We start from the raw sequence: 26,907 nt of genomic DNA, 5'->3' as shown, positions 1-26,907 counted from the left end.
TTTTGTCCACTTCAATTTCGTAATATTTTTATAAATTGAATAATCGTGGGGGCGTGGCAAGATGGCGTAGGGAACAGACGTGCCTTCCAGACCTCTCCTGACTCTGATTTATTGTTTTGTCTTTAAATGCCCGTTAAAGTTCTTTTAAAAGTTTATAAATAATAAGAGGTGTTGGATTAATGCCTAATGGTTTATATGCAAAAAAAAGGTAAAAGAAAATATCAACAGACTGTTAAAAAACTACATTTTCCGAAATTGTCTGAGCCTACTTGTTTACAAGAAGCCAGGTCTTAACGTAGAATGGATCCAGAGGAGGACATGCAGAGTTCGGCATTGAAGCTTCGTTTTAAGACGGTGAGGGTCTCTGAAGGTCGCACTCAACAGCTTTCAGAACAAGGGGCTGGATGGGTGCCAGTGTTTCGCATGGTGGCCACTGCAGGTGTTGTTGCTGAGGTTTTGACAGTTGAATCAGCTGGGGCGCCACCAGCTGGAGAGTTAAAGAATTGTCATTCGACTGCTATAGTGGTGGCGCTGCAAAATGCATCTTCAATTACAACGGTTTTTCCAGACATCGATTCAGTGAAGATGATTAAAGAGATTTGGCTTAAAGATAACCCTGATCTTCAGTCTCCTGGCATTGCTGGGGGGACTTTGAGAGGGATTTTTATACGAAGTCAAACTGCTAGAAAAGATACTAAATTAAAGGAAGGGACAGAAGATCCCGTGGTCTCTAAGGAACAGCAAGACCCCATTATGCCTGAATCTACTTCTGTTGAAATGTCTGTTAAGGATCTTGAAGATAAGATATATTCTGTATCGAGTCACTTAGCTAATTTTGTGAACCTGTTTATTTCCAAGATTAATGCGATGGCGGAAGTCATTAATGGATCTTTTAAGCTTGAAACCATTGAAAGATTTGAAATGTGTGATCAAGGTTTAGTCGATGCACAGGATCAACTGCAAGATGAAAATAGAATAATTGAAACATTGCAGATCCAAAATAAAAATTTAGCAAAAAAGGTTGATTATTTAGAGAATCAATCTAGACGGAACAACGTGAAAATTGTTGGTTTGCCAGAAGGCATAGAAGGACCAGATCCAAGAAAATTTTTTACTGAGTGGATTCCACGAGTGTTAGGACAGGATAAATTCCCTGAAGGTTTAATACTGGAACGTTCTTATAGAGTTTTAAGAAGAAAATCTTTCAGGACAGAATCCAAGATCTGTTTTGATCCGTTGTTTAAACTACTGTGACAGAGAGACAATTTTACGCACGGCTATTAGAAATGCCCAGCAAAATAGATCTCCTTTGATGGTTCAGAATAATCCTGTTTTCTTCTATCAAGATTTGAGACAAGAAATTATGTTTCAACGACGCGAATTTAATTCTGTGAAAGAACGGTTGTGGAAAAAAAGACATAAGGGAACATTCAGGTATTCTGCAGTACTGAAGATTTTTTAGGATGGAAATTAGCCAAAGTTCTTTGACAATCCTAAAGAGGTTATGGACTTTGCTCAGTCTCTACCAATCATGCAGTTTCAGGAACGATGTAGTCCTTCAAGGTCTCCAAAGAGAGTAGAGATGTAAGGTGGGATCCAGTTTTTTAAAAGAAATGGAAGCAATGGTGACCAAAGAGGTAACGTTGATTTAAAAAAAAATAAATCTTTTTTTTTTGAGAAGAGTTTAAATAGTTTAAATAATGATGATAGTTTAATGAAATGGGAGTTGGGAGAGGGAACTGGGTGGGCACTAGTTTCCAGAAGTCATCAGCTACCTGTGAGTTATCTCACACCCAATATTTTGGGGGAGTTACCGCTTTGGGCGGTTTAAACAGGAGGAGGTAGTTGTGACCTCCGACCTGTTTTTTTTTTCTTTTTAATTTTTGGGTTAAGAAGTGAAGGTTTTTTTATTATTATTTTTTTAAAATAAATAATTTTTTTAAAAAACTTTTTGTTTTCTGATTGTAATTGAGAGGGAATTAGGAGGTTTTTTTTCTCTCCTTTTTTTTCTCTTTTTTTGGGGTTTTTTTTTCTCTTTTTTCTTTCTTTTTTAAGAGGATGATGTTACAGAAGATAATAAGTCAAAAATTGAGGATGTTGAATTAGATGAAAAGGAAGATGAGGGGAAAGGTGATAAGAAGAAAAAGAAGAAAATTAAGTACAAATACATTGAAGGAGAAGAGTTTAATAAAATTAAGTTAATTTCGATAGAGAATTTTGTAGATGTTATAAATGAAGAATATGGAGAATTTTATAAGAGTTTGAACTTTTTTCTTTTTTTATATAAGGGGAGGGGAAGGGAATAAAAAGTTTATCTGATTGTTTTTCTAAGGGATGTTTTTGTTCTCTCGATGAATTATAAAGGAAACTTGGTATTAATGGAAATTCTGTATTTATGTATTATTAATTATGATTTTTTTGAATAACAGATATGTGGTTGATGTATGATTTTAATATTTGAACTTAGTTTTAAAGTGGATTTCATTTGTTAAATACATGTATTATGTTTGATTTAAATATATGTTTAAGGGTATTATTTTAGTATTGATATTTTTTTTGTTGTTAGTAATTTTTGTTGTTGTTAAGTTTTATCCTTTTTATGTAAGTGGGGTTTTTTAAATTTTATTTACAATATTGTTAATTAATTCTTCACTCTTTATTTTGGGGGGGAGGGTTGGACTAATTTTAAATTAGATGATTAATGTTGTGTTATAATTATTGGGGGGGTTAATTTGTGTAGTTTAATGATGTATTCTAATTTTTATTCTATTTTTTATTATTTCTTTAAATGTAATTTTTATTTTATTCATGTCATAAAATTTTAAATAAAGTTTTTAAAAAAATTGAATAATCATCTTTACAAATTGACAAAATTTCACTTTTAGCCCAATTTACCTTATAACCAGATAATTGTCCATAATTTTCTAAAGATTCTTGAATTGCTGGTAAAGAAATATCAGGGTCTACCAGGTATAATAAAACATCATCTGCAAATAAATTAATCGTATATTCCTCATTCAAAACTCTCATACCCTTAACATTTTCATTTTGACGTATTAACTGTACCAAAGGTTCAATAACTATAGCAAATAAAGCAGGTGACAATGAACATCCTTGTCTAGTAGACCTTGTTAAATCAAAAGATTCTGAAATCTGTCCATTAGTAGCAACGCTAGCCTTCGGACTATTATATAAAGCCTTTATCAATCCAATAAACGAAGAACCAAAACAAAATTTCTCAAGTACTTTAAATAAAAACTTCCATTCCACTCTATCAAAAGCCTTTTCTGCATCTAATGAGACCACTATTGGATAATTCATTTTAGATTTAAATTTATTTATCAAAGTAATTAGTCGCAAAATATTATCAGACGCCTATCTGTTTTTTATAAATCCTGTTTGATCTTTATGTATTATTTTAGGTAAATATTGAGCCAATCTATTAGCCATAACTTTAGCTACAATTTTATAATCTACATTTAACAACGATATTGGTCGATAAGAAGAAACCTGTAAAGGATCTTTATCTTTTTTTGGTATAACCGTAATTATTGCATTAGAACAAGATTCAGGTAATTGAAAAGTTTTATAAATTTGCTGTATTACATTCTTATAAATAGAAGATATATCAACATAAAAAGTTTTATAAAATTCTATAGAGAACCCGTCTTCACCGGGTGCCTTTCCATTTGGCATATCTCTTGTAGCCATTTCAATTTCATTCTCTGTAAAAGATTTATCCAACTCTTGTCTATCTTCTTGATTCAACTGTGGCAAATTAATATTTTTCAAAAAAGAATCTATTGCATCTTCACTTACATCTTTACACTCAGATGTATATAATTTTTTTTTAATTACAAAATTCCTCATTAATTTCTTTTTGTCTAAAAGTAATACCCGATTGTTTTCTAATTGCTGGTATAATCCTAGATAATTGTTCTTTTTTTTAACTGCCATGATAAAACTTTGAGCTTTCTCACCCCATTCATAAAATTTATGTTTAGTTCGATTCATTAAACATTCAAATCGATATGTTTGTAATTCATTATATTTTAATTTTAAATTAGTTAACTGGTTCTTTTGCATTTCAGTAGCATTTTTTTGAAATTCTTTTTCACTAACAGTTATCTTTTTCTCTAAATCTTCAATCTCTATAATTCTCTCTTTCTTTACTTTAGATGCATAGCTAATAATTTGACCTCGTAAAAAAGCTTACATTGCGTCGCATAAAACAAAATGACTAGAAACAGAGTTAACATTATTACTAATAAAGTCCTCAATTTGTTTTTTTAAATAACTAATAAATTCTGGTTTTTGTAATAACAGAATGTTAAATCTCCATCTTGGGGTTCTCTGAACATCTTGTGAACTCTGAAATTCTAATAATAATAATGAATGATCTGAGACCAACCTTGCCTTATAATCCACAGATATAACCTTATCCTGCAAATGTGTTGAAATTAAGAAATAATCAATTCTTGAAAAGGAATTATGATGTGAAGAATAAAAAGAAAAATCTTTCTCTGTAGGATTAAGTCTTCACCAAATATCAGCTAAATTCAAATCTTTCATCATATTAGTCACTTGTACTGCCATCTTAGATTTCTTAATTACTCTTGGATACTTGTCCAATATAGGCTCCAATACCACATTTAAATCTCCCCCAATCATCACATTAGAATTTGTTTGTCCAAGTAATAAAGACACATCTACAATAAAAGCTGTATCTTCAACATTTGGAGCATAAACATCAAGCAGAGTCCAAGCCTCATTAAGAATTGTACAATTCAGTTTTAATAATCTTCCTCTATTTTTCTCTTCATTCTGTAACTGAAATGGTAAATTCTTATGCACCAGAATTGCCACTCCTTTCGCCTTTGAATTAAATGAAGAATAGAAAACTTGTCCAACCCATTCACGTTTAAGTTTCAAATGTTCCTTATCTGTTAAATGAGTTTCCTGCAAAAAAGCCACATCAACTTTTAATTTTTTTAAGTAAGCAAGTACTTTCTTACGCTTAATAGGATTATTTAAACCCTGAACATTAAGAGAGGCAAACTTAAGTTTAGACATTACTTACAATAACACAAAGAAAAAGAGAAGGAGAAAAAAAAAGAGAAAAAAGAAAAACACCCCCTTCCCTTATCCCCTCCTAAAACTACAAAAAAGAAAAAAAAATGTAAAGATAATAATTAAAAAAAACTTCACTCCTTAATCCAAAAATTGATTAAAAAAAAAAAGAACAGGTAGGAGGTTGCAACCACCTTCTCCTGTCTCAACCGCTCAATGCGGTAACTCCCACAAAATATTGGGTGTGAGATAACTCACACGTAGCTGATGACTTCTGGAAAATGATGCCCACCCAGCTCCCTCTCCCAACTCCCGTTTCACATTAAACTATTATCATTATCTGAAATCTCAGGAAAAAAAAATTTTTTTAAATCAACTTTGTCACTCCGACCACCATTGCTTCCATTTCTTCTTGGAATTCGGTTCCCATCTTGCGTCTCCACTCTCCTTGGAGACCGTGGTGGACTACGTCTTTCCTGAAATTGCATAATTGGCAATAATTGAGCAAAGTCCATGGCTTCCTTAGGATTATCAAAAAATTTTGGTTGATAGCCATCTTGAAAAATCTTCAATACTGCAGGGTATCTAAATGTTGCTTTATATCCTTTTTTCCACAACACTTCTTTCACAGGATTAAATTCATGTTGTTGAGACATAACTTCTTGACTCCAATCTGGATAAAAAAAAAACACGATTGTTCTGAACTATCAAGGGAGATCTTCTTTGATGTGCATTTCTTATAGCCACACGCAAAATTGTCTCTCTATCATAATAATTTAAACAAAGAAACAAAACAGGTCTTGGATTTTGTCCTGGAAAAGGCTTTCTTCTCAAAGCTCTATGGGCATGTTCCAATATTAAGCCTTCCGGAAACTTATCTTGTCCTAACACTTGTGGAATCCATTCAGTGAAGAATTTTCTTGGATCTGATCCTTCCATTTCTTCTGGCAAACCAACAATTTTTATATTATTTCGTCTAGATTGATTCTCCAAATAATCAACCTTTTTCGCCAAATTTTTATTCTGAATTTGTAGAATTTCAATTGTTTTATTTACATCTTGTATTTGGTCTCGTACCTCGACTATGCCTTGATCACAACCATCAAGTCTTTCACTCGTTTCAAGCTTAAAAGCTCCATAATCAACCATCTGTTGAGTATTAATGTCCACCAAAGTATTAAGCTTTGTATTAACCTGAACTAAAGCCTTACCTATTTCTTTTATTGTAGAGGATAACTTAGATTCAAGATTATTAATAAGCATATCTACTGGAATAGATTCAGGCACAGTAGGATCCTGCTGTTTCTGTATAGCCAAAGGGTCTTCTATTTCCTTTGGTTTAACTTCTTTTCTTATAGTATGACTGCGTGTGGAAACCCCTGCCACAACCTCCTCAGCAGTATCTGGAGGCTGATGGCCAGGGTTATCCTTAACCCATATTATATCAAATGCTTTCATTACATCGATGTCTGTTGAAGTCTTCATTACTGGAGGTGCGTTCTGCAGCGCCACCGCTACATCAATCGGTAAGCATCTTTTCAGAGTCGGGTCTTCAGCAGGTAGTGTCCCAGCTGTTCTAACTGTCAAAGATTCACTGACAGCGCTCACAGCGGGCATTGATTCACGCAGATGCGCCTGGCCATCCCTTTGTTCCAAGGGCTGCCGGGCGCCATCTTTAAAGAGCCCTGCCGATAAAGAGCGGAGCTCCATTGCCGAATCTTGTACCTCTCTTCCTGGATCCATTCCATGCTGAGTCCTGGATTCTTGTAAACAGGTAGGCTCAGATAACCTCGGGAAATGCAGTTTCTTAACGATCTGTTGCCGTTTTTTTTACTTCTTTTCAGCAGTTGTACCATTAGAAACTAATTCAACACCTCTAACTATTTCTAAACTTTTAAGAAGTTTTAACTGGCACTTATAGATAAAACAATAACAAAGAGTCAGGAGAGGACTGGAAGGCACGTCTGTTCCTTATGCCATCTTGCCACACCCCCCGGGATGGAATATTTAAGTTGAGGTGAAATTGGATAAGATGGGTTAATTGTTCTTGCAGCAGTTGGGGGTGGATTGCGAGCCTAGTAGATATAGATGGAATTTTACATAGATGAGGTAGATGATAAGAAACTTTCTTCATATAACAAAGACTAGAGGGAATAGTAAGAGGAGCAAGGAGCATTCAAGGAAGGATATTTTCAACCAGAGGATAGTTGAAATTTGGAACATTCCATCTGATTGGATGGCAGAAGCAGAGCTTAATGAGTGAGCATTTGAATCACAAAGCCATAGAAGACCAAGAGCTGGTAAATGGGATTTGTATAGGTAGCTACGATGGCTGGCAGGGACATGGCGAGTCAAAGGGCTGTTACCATGCAGCAAGTTGAAAATGGTCCCGTACCCTCTCAGAGTACAGTTGTGTTTTCCTACCCAGATTCCTGAAGATTGAAGAGCAGAGACTTCTCACTATATCAAAACTATCTGTTACCAGCCTGTCCTTGACCAGTTCTTGGAAAGAGTGTTCCAAATATATGTGCCTAATTTCATCAGCTTTACCAGACCTGGATTTTATAGACTCCAATAACTTGAAATATTTTTATCCAAAAATCTTTGCATTTTGGATATAATTTCTATTTTGTAGTACGTAGATCAGCTACCCGCCACACACAGAAGTATTTAGGATTCTGAGGGGGTTTGTTGGAATAGCCGTTGAGATGTTTCCTCCAATGGAAGAATGCCAATTAGAGGGATGACAATTCATTGACCATGCCGTGGGGTGATTTACAGCAGCTAACTACTGACCCACATCTTTGCAGAGTTTGCACATTCTCCCCAATAACAGCACCCGAGGACAGGGTCGAACCCTATTTGCTGGAGCTGAGAGGTAACTGCTTACCCACTATATCCCATGATCCATGATCCATGAGCATCCCATGATCCATGACTTTTGAAATGATATAGCTCTTGAAGAGCTTGCAGTATTTGTAACAACAATATATATTTGTATCGCATCAGTTATGTGATAAATAGGATACAAAAAGATTTACTTTGTTCTCTGGAATTTTCGGGTGAGGTAATATGATGTTTAATGTAATATCATGATTCTCTACTTTTTCCCATATTTGCAGGTGGCAGATTTGGGATGTGCACAATGCACATTGCTCTCCCGGTTAAAGTTTTGCAGTTGCATTGAAACTCTAATTGGAGTTGACAGAGATCTGGACCTTTTGAAGGAAAACAGGTATTTTGGGTTGGAACCCTTCACTGTCTTTAAGCCTGTTGATGTGTGCTTTCACACACATGGTTTCTCCCGATAGAGGAGGGAGAATAGAGTATCCAGGGTGTGATGGGCCTTTCAGTATGTTGGCTGCCTTTCTTAGGTAGCAGGAGGTAGAGTCCATGGAGGGAAAGGAAGTCCACTTAATGTTCTGAGTTGCATTAACCACCCTTTGTAGGTTATCCCGATCTTGAACAGAGCCGTTCCAATCACGCTGTGATGCATCCAGCAAGAATGCTTCTGATGTGAAGTTGTACAGGGACATGCTGAGCTTCCTTAGTCTTCTAAGAAAACAGGCAATAGTTTTGCAGCAGGGAAGGTGGCAGAGGGAAAGGTAGAACAAAGGGAATATCTCTGATAACGTAAGACCTTCCACTGATATCTGCAGATAACCAGCATCCTGTCAGACAAGATTGGTGGAGTAGAATGGTCAAAATATATCACAAAAAATACTCCGTAAGAAAGAAGGGAGTTTGTAGGAGAGTTTTTATGTAAAAAAAAATCTACTGTGACATATTGGGATTATTGAGGAAATTATGTAAATATTGATAACATGAGCCCCCAACACTTTTATTTACAAACCACTTAATCGCTGAATGACAATTATCAAGTTTATTGCAAGATTTTAATTTTTGCCTCTATGCAAATTAGGCCTTGCGTTAGTCACTGCCAACTTCCCTCACCCCCCCCCCTTAAAAAAACAGAAATTTTATTGAGTGATTAGTGAAATCAGAATCTTTACAGGAAATAGCAAGTGATGAAGTCTACACACAATGATGGGACCGGGATCAATCTGTCCTAGTCATTGGGAATAGACTATTTATAATTAGAATATTTCATAAAGGTGACAAAACAATGGCCAGCATGGTGGTGCAGCAGGTAGAGCCATTGCCTCACAGCACCAGGGACCCAGATTCAATCCTAACCTCTGGTGCTGTCTGTAGGGAGTTTGCATGTTCTCCCATGTCCTCCTATATTCCAAGTACATGCAGGTAGGAGTGAGGAACCGAAGCCGGGCTTATGCAGGTCAAATGAGAGATGGGAGTTGGACAGGCACAATAATCAATGAAGAATACTTAATTACAGACACTGCAATAGTAAAAATAAATTATTACAAACATGAAGAGCAAATTGCAATACAACGAAAATGATGAAGCAATATATAAATCCAAACAAGGTTGGGAAAAAGATTTACATATACGAATAAAGAATGAAATGTGGAAAGAACTATGTACAGGTACCATGATTAATACAATAAATACTCGGTTTCGTATGATACAATACAATTGGCTGTATAGACTATATGTTACGACTCAAAAGTTAAAAGATTGGAATCCAACAATATCGGCCAAATGCTTGTTGTAAGCAAGAAATTGGAACAACAATACATGCAATTTGGACATGTACAAAAAGTGAAAACTTTTTGGGAGGATTTAAACCTAATATTAAATAGAATTACAAAATATAGGATACCAAAAGACCCAAAGAATTTGGTCAAAAATTAGACAGGTTTCAAAAAAGATTTATTATGATTGCGCTTGCAGCAGCAAAAAAGTTCATCATGATAACTTGGAAAACAGAAGCAACCTTAAAAGTACAACAATGGTACATAGAAATGAACAAGTGTATTCCATTCAAAAAAATTACCTACAATCTAAAAGACAAATATGCTTTATTTGAACAAATTTGGGAATGATACATAGAGTATATTAGAAACCACCAATTTCAAACTCCATCTCTTGAAGTGATAAGATGCATGTCTGAAAATAATTAAATATGAAATATTGAACGACATGATTTCTTTTTTCTTTTTCCTTTTTCTTCTCTTTTGTGTTCTATTGCTTATTTGTTTCTTTTTTCTTTTGTTTCTTGCTTTATGGGGGTGGGGAAGGGGAGGAATGAAAATGTCACTGTATATTTTAATGCTGAATACTTTTATATATTGGAAATAGATTAAGAGATGGGGAAGTGCAGAGAGACCTGGGGGTACTTGTACAACAGTCTCTGAAGGCGAGCATGCAGGTACAGCAGGCGGTTAAAAAGGCAAATCGTATGTTGGCCTTCATATCAAGAGGGTTTGAGTATAGGAACAAGGATACCTTACTGCAGCTGTACAGAGCCTTGGTGAGACCATACCTGGAGTATTGTGTGCAGTTTTGGTCACCTTATCTAAAGAAGGATGTTCTTGCAATGGAGGGAGTGCAGAGGCGATTCACCAGGCTGATACCTGGAATGGCAGGAATGACTTATGAGGAAAGATTGCGCAAATTGGGATTGTACTTGCTGGAGTTTAGAAGATTGAGTGGGGATCTCATAGAGACATAAAATTCTGGCAGGACTGGACAAAATGGATGCAGATGGGATATTTCCAATGATGGGAACCCGGGGCCATGGTTTGAGGATAATAGTCAAACCATTTAGGACCGAGATGAGGAAGAATTTCTTTATCCAGAGGGTGGTGAATCTGTGGAATTCATTGTCACAGAGGGCAGTAGAAGCAGGTTCATTAAATATATTTAAGAGGGAATTAGATATATTAAAGGTTACGGAGAGAAGGCGGGGACGGGGTACTGAACTTTAAGATCAGCCATGATCTCGTTGAATGGCGGAGCAGGCTCGAAGGGTCGAATGACCTACTCCTCCTCCTATCTTCTATGTTTCTATGGTTCACGGTGAAGTACTAAATAAAGAATTATTTTAAAAAATGAGTGGTGGCAAGATCTGTGTCTGGACAGTGTAACTGGAGTCGACAATGCCAGATACAGGTTGATGCAATGCAATTTCTTGCATCAGATGTGCCTCGCATTACAAAAAGTACAGAAATAAAAGCCTGAAATTTCAGAAATGTGCCTTAGGTGAAGTGTGGAGGTTGGAACTTTTGTCCACTCCATATGGCTATGTACAGAGGTGAGATCTTTTTGGGAAGACCTGGGGGACATTCTAAGAAAAATTACAAAAGTGGATTTTCCAAAGGATCCAGAAGTGTAGCTTCTGGGAGACATTGGGGTCGTGAGTTTTAGACTGTCCAAATACCATATCTCGTTCGTGAATGTCACTTTAGTGGTAGCCAGGAAGTGTATAGTGGTTTTGTGGAAGTTCGATTCCCAATTAAATATCACATGATGGAATGTGGAAATGCAGTGTTGCATTCCACTGGAGAAAATCACTTACAATTTAAGGAAGAAACATGACATATTCATTAGAGTGTGGCAACCTTACTTGAAATATTTTGACACACAGATTGATTAGTCCCCTCCCACCCCTCGAAATAGGGGTACTATAGCAATCCGTCCCAGCAGGGAAATTAATGTGATCAAGGAAGTGGGACATGGCACAGGCGATGTGTTTTTTTTTTCAATTTAATTTTAAGTTTTTAAATTACTTTTTAATTTAATTTAAGTTATTTTTAATTTTTTATGCTTTGTTACTTAGCCTTTCTGATTTTTTTTTCTAGGTTTCTGTAGGAGACTTTGACCCCACCGGAATTTGTACCGATATTATTTAATTGACTGTATTTTCAATTGTATTCTTGTGGGAAGGTGGGGGGGGGAGGGGGAGGAAATAAATGCAGACTCTCTATGTTACATGAATGTTAAAAAAAATTTATATTGTTTGAATTTTATGAATCTATGAAAATTAAAATAAAATATTTAAAAAGAAATATGTGCAGATAGGTTGTTAAGTCAATTTTGTAAATTTTCTCAGGCATTTAAATATAATCTTTGAACACAGAAACAGGCACCCTCAGCCCATCGATCCTTACTAACCATCAAGCATGTAAGGTTACTCCTTTCTCCTTTTACCAGTACTTGATCTGTTGTCTTTGATGCTTTGGTAAATTAAGTGCATATCCAGATACTTGTTATGTGTGAGGATTTCTGCTTCTGCCTTTACATCTCAGGCAGTGCGCCTCCCCACCCCTAGAGAAACAAATTCTTGCTCTGATCCCATCTAAACTTTCTATCCCTTACCCTAAACCTATGCTCTCTTGGTACAAGATATTGGGCTATCAAAGAGTGAAAGGGGATCTCATTGAAAGCAATAAAATTCTAATTGATGTGTTGTGTTTGGAAGAGTATCAGGTTCAGTTGGTTCACAGACGAGTCAGGTCACAAGTGTTACAATTACTGGTAGCTTTAATGAACACACAGGAGACAAACAGGAGAACGTCAAATGATACTCCATTACTTGTTATTAAATAACTATATAGACCACACATGTCAAACTCTGGCCCGCGGGCCAAATTTGGCCCGCGATATAATTATATTTGGCCCGCAAGATCATATCAAAAATGTTTTAGAGGTGGCCCGCTGGCCCCCGCGCCAGTATAGCGCATGCACAGTAACCGCTGTGTCCCAGGGTGAGAGAGAGAGAGAGAAAAAAATCCTGGTCCTTGAAAAGTAGTGGTGGGTGGTTTTATAAACACGCTGTCGTGTCCCCCCGCCCACCCCCCCACCGCAGCGCGGCCTGGCCGGTGTCAGGGGAAGCCAAGGCCGCTTCCCAGCGCCCGGAACCCCAGTGGCACAGCGTTTCATGGAGCTGCAGATGAAGTCGGGACGCCAGAGAGAAGATTGGGGCTCCCCGCCGGGCGATGGGGGCGCCGGCCGTCCTGCGCCTTCCCAGCGGACCAGGGGCGGGTGCCCGGAGTGCACGTGGAGAGCGAGGCTGGTCGGGCAGGTAGGGTGGAACCCCCTGCCAATCTCGGGAGTGGCGTGGGCTGGATCGCGATTAGCCGCGCTCACCTGCTCCTCCACCGCTGACTGGGATCCCAGTGTGGTCCTGAGTGCGGAGACTGCCCTGGAAAGGTCCTGGGACACTGGCGCGGAAAGAAGAGCAGGGTCCGTAGAACATTACAGATCAGAAATAGGCCCTTTGACTCTACCTCGTGAAAACCCAACACTGGAGAAACTCAGCGGGTTAAACCATATCCTTTATCCAGCAGAGAGGTACCTGACAATGTTTGGCCCTTGATCCCCCTCATCAATGTATGAGCGAAAGTCTGTGGTTCTCGTAAAAACACCAGAAGGGAGAAACTCAGCAGGTCAAAGGGGGTCCGGGAGAAACTCAGCAGGTCAAGGGGGGTCCGGCAGAAACTCAGCAGGTCAAGGGGGGTCCGGGAGAAACTCAGCAGGTCAAGGGGGGTCCGGGAGAAACTCAGCAGGTCAAGGGGGTCCGGGAGAAACTCAGCAGGTCAAGGGGGGTCCGGCAGAAACTCAACGGGTCAAGGGAGGTCCGGGAGAAACTCAGCAGGTCAAGGGGGGTCCGGGAGAAACTCAGCATGTCAAGGGGGGTCCGGGAGAAACTCAGCAGGTCAAGGGGGGTCCGGGAGAAACTCAGCAGGTCAAGGGGGGTCCGGCAGAAACTCAGCAGGTCAAGGGGGGTCCGGGAGAAACTCAGCAGGTCAAGGGGGGTCCGGCAGAAACTCAGGGGGGGCCTGACCTCGCCAGGACTGTTGCCCACTCCCCCTCCTTGCCGCAGGCCGACCCGCGACTCACGGTGACGGAGCCGCTGATCCGCCGAGATGCCGCCCTGCAGCGAGAGCCGATGCCCCCGCACTGTCGTTGTCCAACCCGATCACCCGCAAACCCCCACCCTCCCGCACACGGGCCTGAGTAAGTATTATGAACTTTAATCTCAGAATAAAACGATCTTCCAATAGTTTCATGTCCTGCACCTGGATACAAGTTCATTAGGCATAAAACTTGAAAAGTGTGTAAATCAAAGGATATCTGTACCAATGGAAAAAGGGCATGGCAAATAACCCTGCTAGAGTTCATGCCCACAATCAGTCACCCATTTGATTGTTTCAGGAATCATGTTATTCTCCCACATTCTCAATAGCCCTCAGATTTTACTATTCGACAGCACACTAGCAACATTTGACAAATCCTCTATAGAGAAATATTATTTATTGAATATTTTATTTCTCATTTGTTAATGCTTCTGGAAAGAGTTTATCCAAAACTATTATTAAACATTTATTTTAATAAGAAAAAGTTTAACATTACATATATTGAAAGAAGAGAAAACATGCAGATGTTGTTGAAAATTTTAAATAAATATTTAGTTCGGCCCTCGACTTAGTCCAAGTTTTTAATTTTGCCCTCCGTGAATTTGAGTTTGACACCCCTGATATAGACATTCACATTGGATCCAGGTTGGACTTAGATACCAGTGGCTGCCTATACTCTACAAACTCAACACATGTACACATTCTACAGATAGGGACTTTCACACACACAGCTGGTTCCCTGAACTCACGGAGGTGCAGCTCTCTGCAAGAACTGATCTATCGCAATACTATGGCTCAGTTTAAGTGTAGCGCACACCTTACCCGCAACATTTCCAGCAATGTCCACAATCGCAAACTGGCATGGAACGACGTCTGGGGCTTGAATCCTGAGGCAGAGAGAAAGAATATGCTATGCATTAATATATACAGTTCTGGTCTGAGTGTCTAGTCAAAAATGACCCTAGGTAATTTAAACAAGCCAACAGCAAGGTGTGCACTAATGGGTGGCTGGAGCCTAACCTTGATTGACAGGTGATGTGACTTCCGAATAGGTTTCAGACAGGGAGGAAGACCACATGTCTCTTTACAATCCACATATAATAACATAGACGGACTAGATACACGAAGGTATCTCTCATGGTGAGAGAGTCCAAAACAATCTCAGAGGGCAAGGTATACTATTTAGAATTGAGACTGAGAGGTTTCTGTGGAATTCTCTGCCATGGTTAGATGTGGGATATATTCAGAATGAGGACTGATGGAATTTTGGAAACAAAGGACATAGAAATTAAATGCAAGTGGATGAAATACAGAATTCTCATGTGGAAAATCCCTCCAAAAATTGAAATTTTAAACATTGTGTTCTTTACAGCAGATTTGTCCTTCTGAATTATGTTGCCTTAATGTTAATAGAGCGGTTCTTCTTCCTACTAGAAGGTACCTCTCGCCCCTGCCATGTGACTACCTGCAACCCCGTCCCTCTCCACTGACTGTCAGACTGTACCAGGGGTCTGTTGCTGTGAAGGACCCTTGCATGGTGGATTGTGACTTTGTTTCCTGCATTGAATTGTAAGTACTCATTGTGGTAAAATAATAAATCTTGTTGCTTTGAGGGGCGGGGGGACATTATTCAGCATGGTACATGTGCAGATGTGCTCAGAGATGTGTTTAGAATTGAGACTGAGAGGTTGACACATGTACTAAAACTTGTGATGTGTTGAATCAGTGAAAATTTTATATGGATGTGCTGGAAAAGGTCACCCACAGGTGTGCTGGTGGTGACATTCAGATGTGTTACATATGATCACAGACTTGTTTTCAGAAGTAAGTTGCAGTTTTTTGGGGACTAACTTGCATATGTATCAAAGAGGAGGTCGCGTGTGTGTCAGGCACGTTGGAGGGGAGGATGAGGCATGTTGGAGAGGAGGCCGTGAGCGGGTCGGGGGAGGTTAAGATGTGCTGGAAGGGAGAGTGAGGCGTGTCAGAGGGGAAGTTGTGGGTGCATAGTGATAACCTGCAGATATGCCAAGGGGTACCTTTGCAGATATGTTGAAGGGAAATTTCCAGATGTGTCAGAGGGTCACTCCTGAACAACAAACTCAATCGGAGACTTATTTAAGGACTCATATTTGGTGAATACTCACACTAACTATATGAGACACTAATATTTATGAAACAAAATGTTTTTATATGTGTAAATTTGTCCTGCTTGTGTATTGATTCTCTGTATATATGTTACGTCTGGTTGTGTGCCTGCGCCGAGGTCCAGCGAATGCTGTTTTGTTGGATTATACTTCTGCAGTCTAATGATGATAGACCCGAACTTGACCGTGACATTTCTTCTGTATTTCTTTCTTTTGTATATATATCTTTTCCTGAGTGCAGTTATTTTTGCACTACCAATAAGTGGTAATTATGCCTGATCCACAGGAAAAAAGAATCATTGAGTTGTATATGATGTCATGTATGTACTTTGACAATAAATTTGAATTTTTGAGCTTTGAGCATGCAGATGTTGAGGTGTTACATGAGGACATGGTGTGAATGGTCACCCATAGATGTGCTGAAAGGAGTGTTGGGGATGTACTGGCTTGTAGTATGTTGTCAAATGTTGGATATTTGAGGAGCTCCGTGTTTGTTTCCAGACATTGAATGAGTTACGTAGTAATAGTCTCAGGACATCCAAAGTGTTGTGACATTAGTTAGGTTCCGTGGCTGGGGAATGAGTTATCACTTGGGATTACAGTTTAATTAGGATCCACGAATTGTAAGGAATTTACTGTCTGTTTTTAATTGGGCAAATCAGTTTATTAACAGATTTTTAGTGGTTCTTGCCTTCATTGGTTTGGATAGAGAATAAAAGAACAGTATTGCTTGTAGTGCTGGACACAGCCAAGAAAGACAGCCACCACATTGAAAGTCATTAATGACTGTTTCTATTCAAATTCAGCGCATGCCCCTTTAAGGGCAGCATGAGTTCAGTCACCTCGTGCATTGTGACGCCATAATCGCTGCCCCAGGCATGCGCTGGGCAGGAGAATTGAGGCAGGGAGAAATCCTGACAGCGCCATCTTCCCATGGCTGCCCCGCCATGTGGCGTAACACATGGGGCTGGTTCTCCATGAGAGAGTGCGCCGCCACACAACCCCCCCCCCCACAACCAGCTACACGTCCCGCCGGGGCGGCCCTAGTGTTTGGGCATGGCCATCTGCACCAGCCGTGATAGGTCTAAGTGCGCCGCCTTCAAATGGTCTATGGTGAAAAGTTTGTCTTTACCCCCATGTCCAAAGTGACAGTCCTGCCAGACCGCTGGAGATCTTTGTATGGACCTTTGTACGGGCGTTGTAAAGGTGAAGTATGTGGGCCATGCCGAACAAATATGAATTCCGCCGAGTTCAGCTCTTTGGGACAATGTGTCGGCAGGACACCATGATGCGAGGGAGGCGGGGGAGTAGTGAGCATAATTTCTTATGGAGATCTGCCAAAAGGTTTGTGTGCTCGGATGTGACTTTGGGCTCATTGGGCAGCGAGAGCGGCGTGCCATAGACCAGTTCCACAGAAGACGCCAGTAGGTCCTCCTTGGGTGCTGTTCTGATGCCGAGGAGGACCCAGGGCAGTTTGTCTGCCCAGCCTGGGCCGGTGAGGCGAGCCATGAGGGCGGATTTTATATGACAATGAAACCTCTCCACCAAACCATATGCTTGCGGGTGGTAGGCTGTGGTGTGGTGGAGTTTAACCCCCAGGAGCTTTGCCAGCTGAGCCCAGAGCGCAGAGGTGAACTGGGCGCCCCTGTCACTGGTGATGTGTGCCGGGACTCCGAACCTCGCAATCCAATGACTGACTAGATTCCAGGCGTACATCTCTGCAGAAGCCTCTTTGCTGGGAACAGCCTCCGGCCATCTCATGGTCCAATCGACTATTGTGATAAAGTAGTGCAGGCAGGGGCCTAAGACATCAATGTGGATGTGCTGAAATCTCTGCACCTCCGGGTTGAATTGCTGGATTGGAACCTGCGTATGCTGGTGGACCTCGGAGGCCTGACACCTGGTGCAGTTCCTCGCCATCTCAGCCACCTCCTTTTTGAGCCTGTGCCACACAAACTGCTCTGCCACCATTTGCACCGAAGTCTTCACCGAGGGGTGGGCTAGGTCATGGACTAAGCTGAAAACACTCAACCTCCATTCTGGTGGGACTACTGGGCACGGTGAGCCGGTGGAGAAGTCGCAGAGTAGTGTGTCCGGGCTGTAGACTGGAGAGCCTGCGTCTCTGTGTCCAGCTTCTGGGCCTGTGCCAACTGTGTGTAGTCATAGCAGGGAGTGTGAGCGTTGATTGCCGGACGAGAGAGCGTATCCGCCACGACGATGTCTTTGCCTGCCCTGTGCCGGATGTCAGTCATGAACTCCGACACATATGAGAGGTAGCGTTGCTGGCGAGCCGATCACAGATCTTTGGCCATCGCGAGTGCCTGTGTGAGGGGCTTGTGGTCCGTGAATACCATGAAGGGCCTGCCCTCCAGAAAGTATCGAAAGTGCCGGATGGCCAGGGACAGCGCCAGGAGCTTCCGGTCGAAAGTGCTGTACTTGAGCTCTGGTGGGTGCAGCAGTTTGCTAAAGAGGGCCAGCTGGTGCCACTGTCCGTTGAACCACTGCTCGAGTACGCCCCATACCGCCATGACTGAGGTGTCCACCGAGAGTGCTGTGTATGCCTCCGGGCATGTGGGCACCAATAGAGTTGCATTGGTGAGGGCCTCCTTTGTTGCGGCAAAAGTGGTCTCTGTCTCCTCCAACCAGGTTAGGACTTTCTCCTTAGTGGCAATCAACACGAATAGTGGTCGCATGGTGTGGCAGTGCCAGGGATGAACCGATGATAAAAATTCACCATCCCCATGAATTCCTGCAGGCCCTTGAGGGTGGTTGGCTTGGGGAACTGCTGGATGGCCGTGACCTTCTCTGGCTCTGGGGCAGCATCTGCTGCCGAGATGGTGTACCCCAGGAACTGCAGCGTCTGCTTGCCAAACTGGCAGTTGGGCACGTTGATCGTGAAGCCAAACTCGGCCAGTCGGGCAAACAGGGTACGGAGGTGGGCCTTGTGCTCTTCAGGGTTGTGGCTGGCGATAAGGATATTGTCCAGGTAGATAAACACAAAGTCCAAGTCCCTACCCACTGCGTCCATGAGGCGCTGAAAAGTCTGGGCCGCATTCTTGAGGCCGAAAGGCATACGCAGGAATTCAAAGTGGTGAAAGGGGGTGATGATTGCCATCTTTAAAGAAACATAGAAAATAGGTGTAGGAGTAAGCCATTTGGCCCTTGAAGCCTACACCTCCATTCATTATTGCCGGTGTCCTCAGGGTGGACCGGGATCTGATGATACCCTTGCACCAGATTGACCTTGGAGAAGACTTGGGTGCCGTGGAGATTGGCCAAGAAATCTTGAATGTGTGGAACTGGGTACCTGAATGGTGTGATCGCGTCGTTCAAATGCCAGTAATCGCCGCAGGGTCTCCAGCCCTCGGAGGATTTGGGGACCATGTGGAGAGGAGATTGTCCGAGCCATGGACAATCCCCAACTCCTGCAGCCGGGAAAACTCCTCCTTTGCCAGGTGCAGCGTCTCAGGCGGAAGTCATCTGGGCTTGGCGTGCAGCGGAGGGCCCTGCATGGAGATATGGTGCTGGGGTAAGGTGGAGCTGGATCGTGGTTGAAGGATGGCAGGGAACTCATGGAGTATGTTCGAATACTCATCCCTGGAAGTGGTGATGGCAGTGATCTAGGGTCTGCAGGCTTTCGTGGTGTCCAGGCACACCAAATGGAAGGAGTGAGTGTTGACCAGCCTCTTGCCCTTCATTTTGACCAACAGTCGTGTGCTCTCAAAAAGTCAGCCCCTAACAATGCAGTACCCACTGAGGCTTACACGAACTTCCAGCGGAATTTCTCTTTCCCGATCTGGATCTGCACCCTGTGGGTACTGAAGGTCATGATGGCGGAACCATTGGCTGCCCGCAGGGTGGGTCACGGTGTGTGTCTTGAGGCCGGTGGGGGGCAGGACGCTCAGCTCCGCTCCTGTGTCCACCTGGAAACGCTGGCCAGTGGACATGTCGGTAACATGGAGGAGGCTGTCCACATGGCCAACCGTCGCAGCCATCAACGGTGGCTGGCCAGGTCGTTTCCCCTGGTAGTCACACAGTTGTTGGCACATACGAGCTTGCGCTCCCCAGTGCTGATGGTAAAAGCACCAGGTGGAATGGTGCTCCTCCGGCTTGTGCTTGAGGGAGTGTTGCAGCCGGCTGGCTCTTGGTCACGCAACCTGACTGAGGGCTGCTTCATTCTCCCTCTTGGTGCGCCAGAGGGTGTCTGCTCGGGCTGCAACTCAGCGTGGATCCGTGAAGTCCTCCGCCAGGAGTAGTTGTATGTCCCTGGGCATCTGCTCGAGGAAGATCTGACGGAATAGGAAACCAGGTTTTTGATCCTCTGCCAGTGCCAGCATCTTGTCCATTTGGGCTGATGGAGCCTGGAGGCACGCTGCTGAGGGGAGAGCCTGAAAGTGCCAAGGAGCAGGTTCTCGAGGGCAGGATATTTACCCTCGGCTGGTGGGTTATGTATTAGATCGTCCATCCTGGCTGCCGTTTTTTTGTCCAGCACGCTCACAACATGGTAGAACATAGTGGCGTCTGCTGAAATGTTCCTCAGTTGAAACTGAGCATCCGCCTGCCCGAACCATATACGCGGGTGATGGGTCCAGAAGGGGGGCAGTTTGATGACAACGTCATTGATCTCTGCCGGATCCATGTTCTTGAGACCAGAGAGGCATCTGGGCTCATGTTAATCCATCGTCTGCATGACTTCTACAATTTATCCGTATGGCAACCCTGGCTTCTTCCTACTGGAGATATTCCTCTAGACCCTTACTATCAAACTGGCTTTCTCTCTTTCCCCACCTCCAACAACGGGGCTTTCAACAGTTTCCATCTCTAAGGGTTCTGCCTGACCTGCTGAGTGTTACTAGTGGTTGCTGTATATATGAGAATAACATGTGGATTGTAAGGGTAATGTTACATAGAGAGATTGTGGAAATTATGCGAAGATCTCTCAATCCAAGTTTGCAAGCATTTAACTTTTAACATTTCAGGTTTTAGACCTTGTATCAGAATTTTGAAAGAGTTCCAACTAAATTCCCTACTGAGTGCATCCAGCGTTTTCTGATAATTATCACTTCATGAAATTTCATCTCCTCTCGAATCTAATCATACCTTTCAAACAAGTCTTCCTTGTAATCAAAGTACATAGGGTAGAAACATTGTATTCTTTGAGCATTTCTGCGTATCAGGTATTTTTTGCATTTTTTTTGTTTAATTTTATCTGTTTGCTCCTATTTTAGAATTGAACATTTGGATGCCACTGAGCTGGCAACGTTTCCATGTGTGTTGTTCGGTTATATGAATCCGGCAGTGGTTGTAATAACAACTCCCAATGCAGACTTCAACATCTTGCTTCCAGGCATAAAGCAGTTCAGACACTGCGACCACAAGTTTGAATGGAGTAGATCAGAGTTTGAAGCTTGGTAAGTGGACAAAATCGTGCTGCTCAGAAGTAGCACAAATTAGAGCCATTCATTAAAAAAAAGAGCAAGAGGCCATGTGGTCCCTCAAGTCTGTGCCACCATTCAGTATGATGGCTGATTGCCCACTGACCCCGAATCCTCTTCTGTGCCAGTTTTCCAGAACCCTCAATTCCCTGATCATTCAAATATGTATGTACTCCTCTTTAAATACTCCAGTGATATTTAATTGCTTTCCTCTTCCTTTAAACAAAATTTCTCTTCCAAGCATGTTGTGTGTTTTATGTATCTGAGAAGCTGAAGCAAGTATGACTTTCATTGCACCTGTAAATTGTTCTTAAGCATATGACAATAAACTTCATCCCTCCCTTCCAATGCACTGGAGTAGAGGATCTCCCAAACACATCACTCTGGACACCTCAGTTTTAAGTGACCACCTCCTAATCTAATAACTATGATCTCTTATCATTCAATCATGTGTAAATGTGGGTGCTTTTAGGATCTTGTATTTTAATAAGATTCCTCAAGTGAAAGATCTGGATAGAAACTCAGATGGACCCTTCAGTTCTCCACATCCATTGACCATTAATTACCTATCTCTATTCACTCCATTTACCAGTGCTGGGTCAGATACTTCTACAGTGTTGTGAGAGTCTTTGCCTCCTGCATCTTGTTAGATGGGATATTATAGTTTACTGGAAAAATATCTTCCTCAGAACCCTTCTAAACTTTTAACTCCTTACAATTTTATACACTACTTGTCTTCCCACTGCGACCATCAGGCACTCAAGCCTCCATATACCATGCTAATTGTAAAGTACTCCAGGAACATTTGTCTGTACTATTGAAATGTTGCTTTTTTTTGCACCAGTTGCAGCCATAAATATTTATTTATCCTTTTATATTTATTATCTCTTGGCTTGTTGTGGTAAATTTAATCTACATTGTTGTTGGTGTATCTTGTGTGCCTGTAGGCACTTTCAGGTGGCCAATTGGCCCGGTTGTAAAGCCGCATATTTTGGCAATATGCGGCCGTTGGGAAGCCACATGAATGTGTAGGAGGCTCTTGCAAGGCGAACTTTGTAAACCTCCTCCGAGAGGGATAATCGCCACAGCAGAGTGGCTTCCCCAGCCATCTGAATGTAGCCGCCTAAAAGTGGCTGCATTCGGGATGACAGTTAGCTGGCGAGTGCTTGACAGCTCCTCTCCCAGCTGCCCCTTCCCCCGGCGCAGGACGTCGGGGCAGGGGCAGCTGGCTGGGCTGTCAGTGCGGGGACTGTAGGGCTAGAGCAGCCGGCGGGGGAGAAGGGGGCAGATTGAAACAATGCCGGTATCCGACTCCAGCACTGTACTCACCCGTTGGCTGCCCCAGCCTCCTTCTCCCCTGCCAGCCGCCCCAGCCTCCTTCTCCCCCGCCAGCCGCCCCAGCCCCCTTCTCCCCTGCCGGCCGCCCCAGCCGCCTTCTCCCCTGCCAGCCGCCCCAGCCTCCTTCTCCCCCGCCAGCCGCCCCAGCCCCCCTCTCCCCCGCCGGCCGCCCCAGCCCCCCTCACCCCCGCCGGCTGCCCCCAGCCCCCCTCTCCCCCGCCAGCCGCCCCAGCCCCCCTCTCCCCCGCCGGCCGCCCCAGCCCCCCTCTCCCCCGCCGGCCGCCCCAGCCCCCCTCTCCCCCGCCGGCCGCCTCAGCCCCCCTCTCCCCCGCCGGCCGCCCCAGCCCCCCTCTCCCCCGCCGGCCGCCCCAGCCCCCTTCTCCTCCGCCGGCCGCCCCAGTCCCCCTCTCCCCCGCCGGCCGCCCCAGCCCCCCTCTCCCCTGCTGCCTGCTCCAGCTCCCTTCTCCTCTGCCAGGGGGCAGAGCGATCAGTGTGGGGACTTTCCATGGGGGATGTCCCCACGCTGGTTGTCCCAGCTGACAGCCAGGCATCCTAACTGACAGCTCAAGGGACAGGAGCCGGAGTGCATTCAGGTGCGCATCTTGGTGCAGCTGTCCCTTCAGGTGGCCAGCAGTGTGCTTTTAGCGCTGCCACCTGAACGGCAAATCAAAGGACCGCTTTCTCTTCTTCAGGCGCATTCTTAGCGGAGAATCCACCTGAAGAAGCCTCGTGTGTCTGTAGCAAGTAAGAATTAATATATCTTTGAGCATTTCTGTGTATCAGTTATGATGATAATGTTATTGACATACACAATGTACATCACGCACCATCATTTTTACTTGCTGCAGCTGGAAAGATATTTTGTTTAAAAAAACACTTTAAAAAAAAACACAGTTTATACTAATTTTAATTAAAAAAATTGATGATATTCATAGTTCTGTTTAAAAAAAAAAGTAACAGCAATAATGCAAGAGTGGAGTTGAAGCAGAGTAGAGCCTGATGGCTGTTAGAAAGAAACTGTTCTTGAACCTAGAGATGCTGGTCTTCAGGCTTCTACCCAAAGGCAATAGTGAGAAGAGGTTGTGACCAGGGTAATGAAAGTTATTTATGATGTTGGCTGCCTTCTTGAGGCAGTGCCTTACAGAGCTGTCTGCCATAAATGGTAGTTCGTAAAAAGTGATAGACATGGCGATGTTTGCAACCTTCTGGAGCTTTCTGGAACTTTGAGCAGTTAAATTTCTAAACCAGATCGTTATGCAACCAGTCAGTGCACCTATAGGTTTGATATTATTGATATTCTGATACTGATTATTTGACATGTTAAAAAACTCTCATCATCATTAAACTTTAAAAAGCTGCTCACAAATGGTTGAAACCTTAGTGTGTAAGATCCATTGGCTCTCTCCTGTCACAGGTGTCTGAACAATGGGCATAAATACCACTACTCGGTCGAGTTCACTGGGGTGGGAGTAGGACCAGCCGGTGCAGAAGCCCTGGGATTCTGCACTCAGATTGCCATCTTCCGAAGAGAGCATGCACAGACAGTCCAAAGAGAGTTGAAGAAATCTGAGTCTCCCTACAACCTGGTGAGTGTTGTGGTCAGAAAATGATGAAAATCATTGTGATATTCACCTGTAAGACCTCAGTGATGACGTGGTCCCGTGCATGGGGATAGATTTTGACATTTTAATGTGGTTCTCATATTGTTGCTGACCATTTATTGCCAGGCAATTCCAAGAGCTTGGTCCCACAAAATACCATTCTGCTTAATTCCCCGGGAATCATTCTGGATCACTTACTTGTTCACTGTTCATTCCTTCTCTGTTCGGTCTCCAATCATTACACAATTCCAAGCCATGCATTATGCAGCCATTAAATTCTGCAGCTTTCACTCCTGCCTCTCATGCCCCTCCCGCATGCCATTCCCTCTCCCCCTGCGCACCCCTCCCTCTCCCCGACTCTCCCTCTCTCTTGCACTGCTCTCCCACGCCGTTCCCCCTCTCTCAGGCTGTTTTCTTACTCTGCTTTCTCTTCCTCTCCTGATTCCCCTCTCTCCCCCGTGCTACACTGTCTCTGTCTTTATGCCACTCTGGCTCTTTCCTCAACTCTCCGTCTCTGTCCCTGACACACACACACTCTCTCTCTCCACCGTCCCCATCTCTTTCCAACTCCATCTCTGACTGTCTCTCTCTCTCTCTCTCTCTCTCTCTCTCTCTCTCTCTCTCCTCTCACACCTCTCTCCCACCTCCCACTCTGCGAATACATTGTTATCCCCACGGTGGGAGTCACTGTTGCTGGAGACCAATATTCATGTCAGTGACAATTTCTTGAATCTTTACCAATGGAGCAGGTGTTTTGTGCTTTGGGGAAAATCTGAAGCTTTGTCCTGAGACAGGCTGAGATTTCAGTTCAGCTGAGGAATGATGAGACCAAACACCATTCCCACAGTGTTGGTGTTCTAAACCTTTTGATTAAATAAACCTACCTTTCTATTCAGAGAAGCACAAAAGCTATGCGTGCTGGAATCATGGGCAAACAAAGAATTTCTGGAGCACTCAGCAGGTCAGGCATCATCTATAGGGAGAAATGTTGACTGATCATTTTCAATCCATGAATGCAGTCTACTCTGTGGAGTTACTCCAGCATCTTTGTGTATTGCCTCCACCAACTCTGTATTTGCTCTCCTTTTCCATACGTCTGGATTCCTCGATTACGTGCAGGGACTTTCCCCTCTGAGTGTGCTGTGCAGAACAACGTGGCCCTTTGTTATCTTTTTTCTCTTGTCTCCCAGGTTTATGAGGTTGTTTATCCAAGTCTCAAAGACCAGAAGATCTTGCAGGACACTATCCTTAATGAGGTGATCTTCGCCTCAGAGTGTGTGAGGCAACGTTTCATGGACAGCAGTGCTGGCAGGCCAACTGAGGGCAGGAGGCAAGGTGCTGATGATGGGGTGTGGGCGCCAGCTGTTTTCAGCCCACATCTCAGCGGGGACCTGGAGGTGAGCAGAGTTGGCAGCCGACTCTACATCCCCTTGCATGCTCTCTTCACTATTCCCAGAGTCCGGTACCTCAGTGGCTCCCTTCGGTGCCTGCAGGAGATACTGCAGGCGAGCGACCGAGTGAAGCTCAGTCACACCGGTTCCATGGTCTTGTACCCAGCCGAAGACGAGAACAGTGACAACTGAATGGTAGAAGGAGCTGAAACACTTGCTCAGTTCAAAGCACACAAACATTTGCTCATGGGGCAAGAATGCTGAGGAAAAGATCTGGGCAAGCCCCTCGCTGACTTACCAGCTGCTTGGTTTGCTGATTTCAGTAGGGGCACTCCTGTTATCTGGCAGAGCCATTCATTCCATGGGCTGTTTCACTGCAGATTGATGGATCACTGTAGATCAAGTTCGTTTATTGTCACATGTTCCAAGATGTGGTGATCGTGGTAGTTGAGCATCTCATCCAGAGTATAAGAAGTGTAGATGAGTTTTTTGTGATACACATTGTACAAGTGTACATATTTGCCAAAATGTTTACTTGTTGAAGTCAAACAGGTGTTTGTGAATAAAAACTATGATAGCAACTAATTAAATTAAGAGACAATAAATATATACAGTAAAGTCAAGTTTTGGGGGCCAGTTTTTCGGGTCATATTTAGTCGGTTGACTTTTATATAGATACTACTTTTGACTATTGTAAATACCTGTGTCATTCAAGACGTTGGGTGGCCAGGACTGGGTGGTATGTCCATGTTGGGTGCATCAGGAGCTTGGATGGGTAGGTGGTTGGGGCCAAAAATAGGGGGTCAACTTTTACATGGGATATATGGAAAATAAGCGATCTTTGGGCCAAAAAAAAGTTGGGGGGGGAGTTGACTTTTGCACAGGATTGACTATAACACGAGTATATTTGGTAAGATATATATAATCCTAGTGCAAAAAAAATGTCCTAGCAATAGTGCGAACAATATTTATGTGATGTCTGAGCAGATTATAATTAATGTAACAAGTTGTCAGATCAGCCAGATAAGCTGATCGTAAAATGCTGCAAACAATTGTATGGTAAATATCAGTCCCAACAAGGTGTCCCCAACCTTGACAATATCCTCTTCAAAGAAGCTTAGTGTTCACAACGAATTAGTCAGTTG

At 43.0% G+C, this 26,907-nt stretch overlaps 1 protein-coding gene across 1 annotated transcript in view; it reads left to right on the top strand.

The window, feature by feature from the left end:
- The window catches only part of henmt1 (HEN methyltransferase 1), a 32,144-nt gene extending 5,755 nt beyond the window's left edge, over positions 1-26,389 (top strand). Inside the window, exons 2-6 of the mRNA XM_069897843.1 lie at positions 8,193-8,305; positions 15,288-15,422; positions 21,226-21,408; positions 24,185-24,356; positions 25,562-26,389. Coding sequence (XP_069753944.1) covers positions 8,193-8,305; positions 15,288-15,422; positions 21,226-21,408; positions 24,185-24,356; positions 25,562-25,954 — 996 coding nt within the window. The 3' untranslated portion in view covers positions 25,955-26,389. The remainder of the gene's footprint in view (positions 1-8,192; positions 8,306-15,287; positions 15,423-21,225; positions 21,409-24,184; positions 24,357-25,561) is intronic.
- Positions 26,390-26,907: the final 518 nt, after the last annotated feature.

Source organism: Narcine bancroftii, chromosome 9 (genome assembly GCF_036971445.1).
Source record: "Narcine bancroftii isolate sNarBan1 chromosome 9, sNarBan1.hap1, whole genome shotgun sequence".
NCBI classification, from domain to species: domain Eukaryota; kingdom Metazoa; phylum Chordata; class Chondrichthyes; order Torpediniformes; family Narcinidae; genus Narcine; species Narcine bancroftii.
This window is presented reverse-complemented; position numbering and strand designations above follow the sequence as displayed.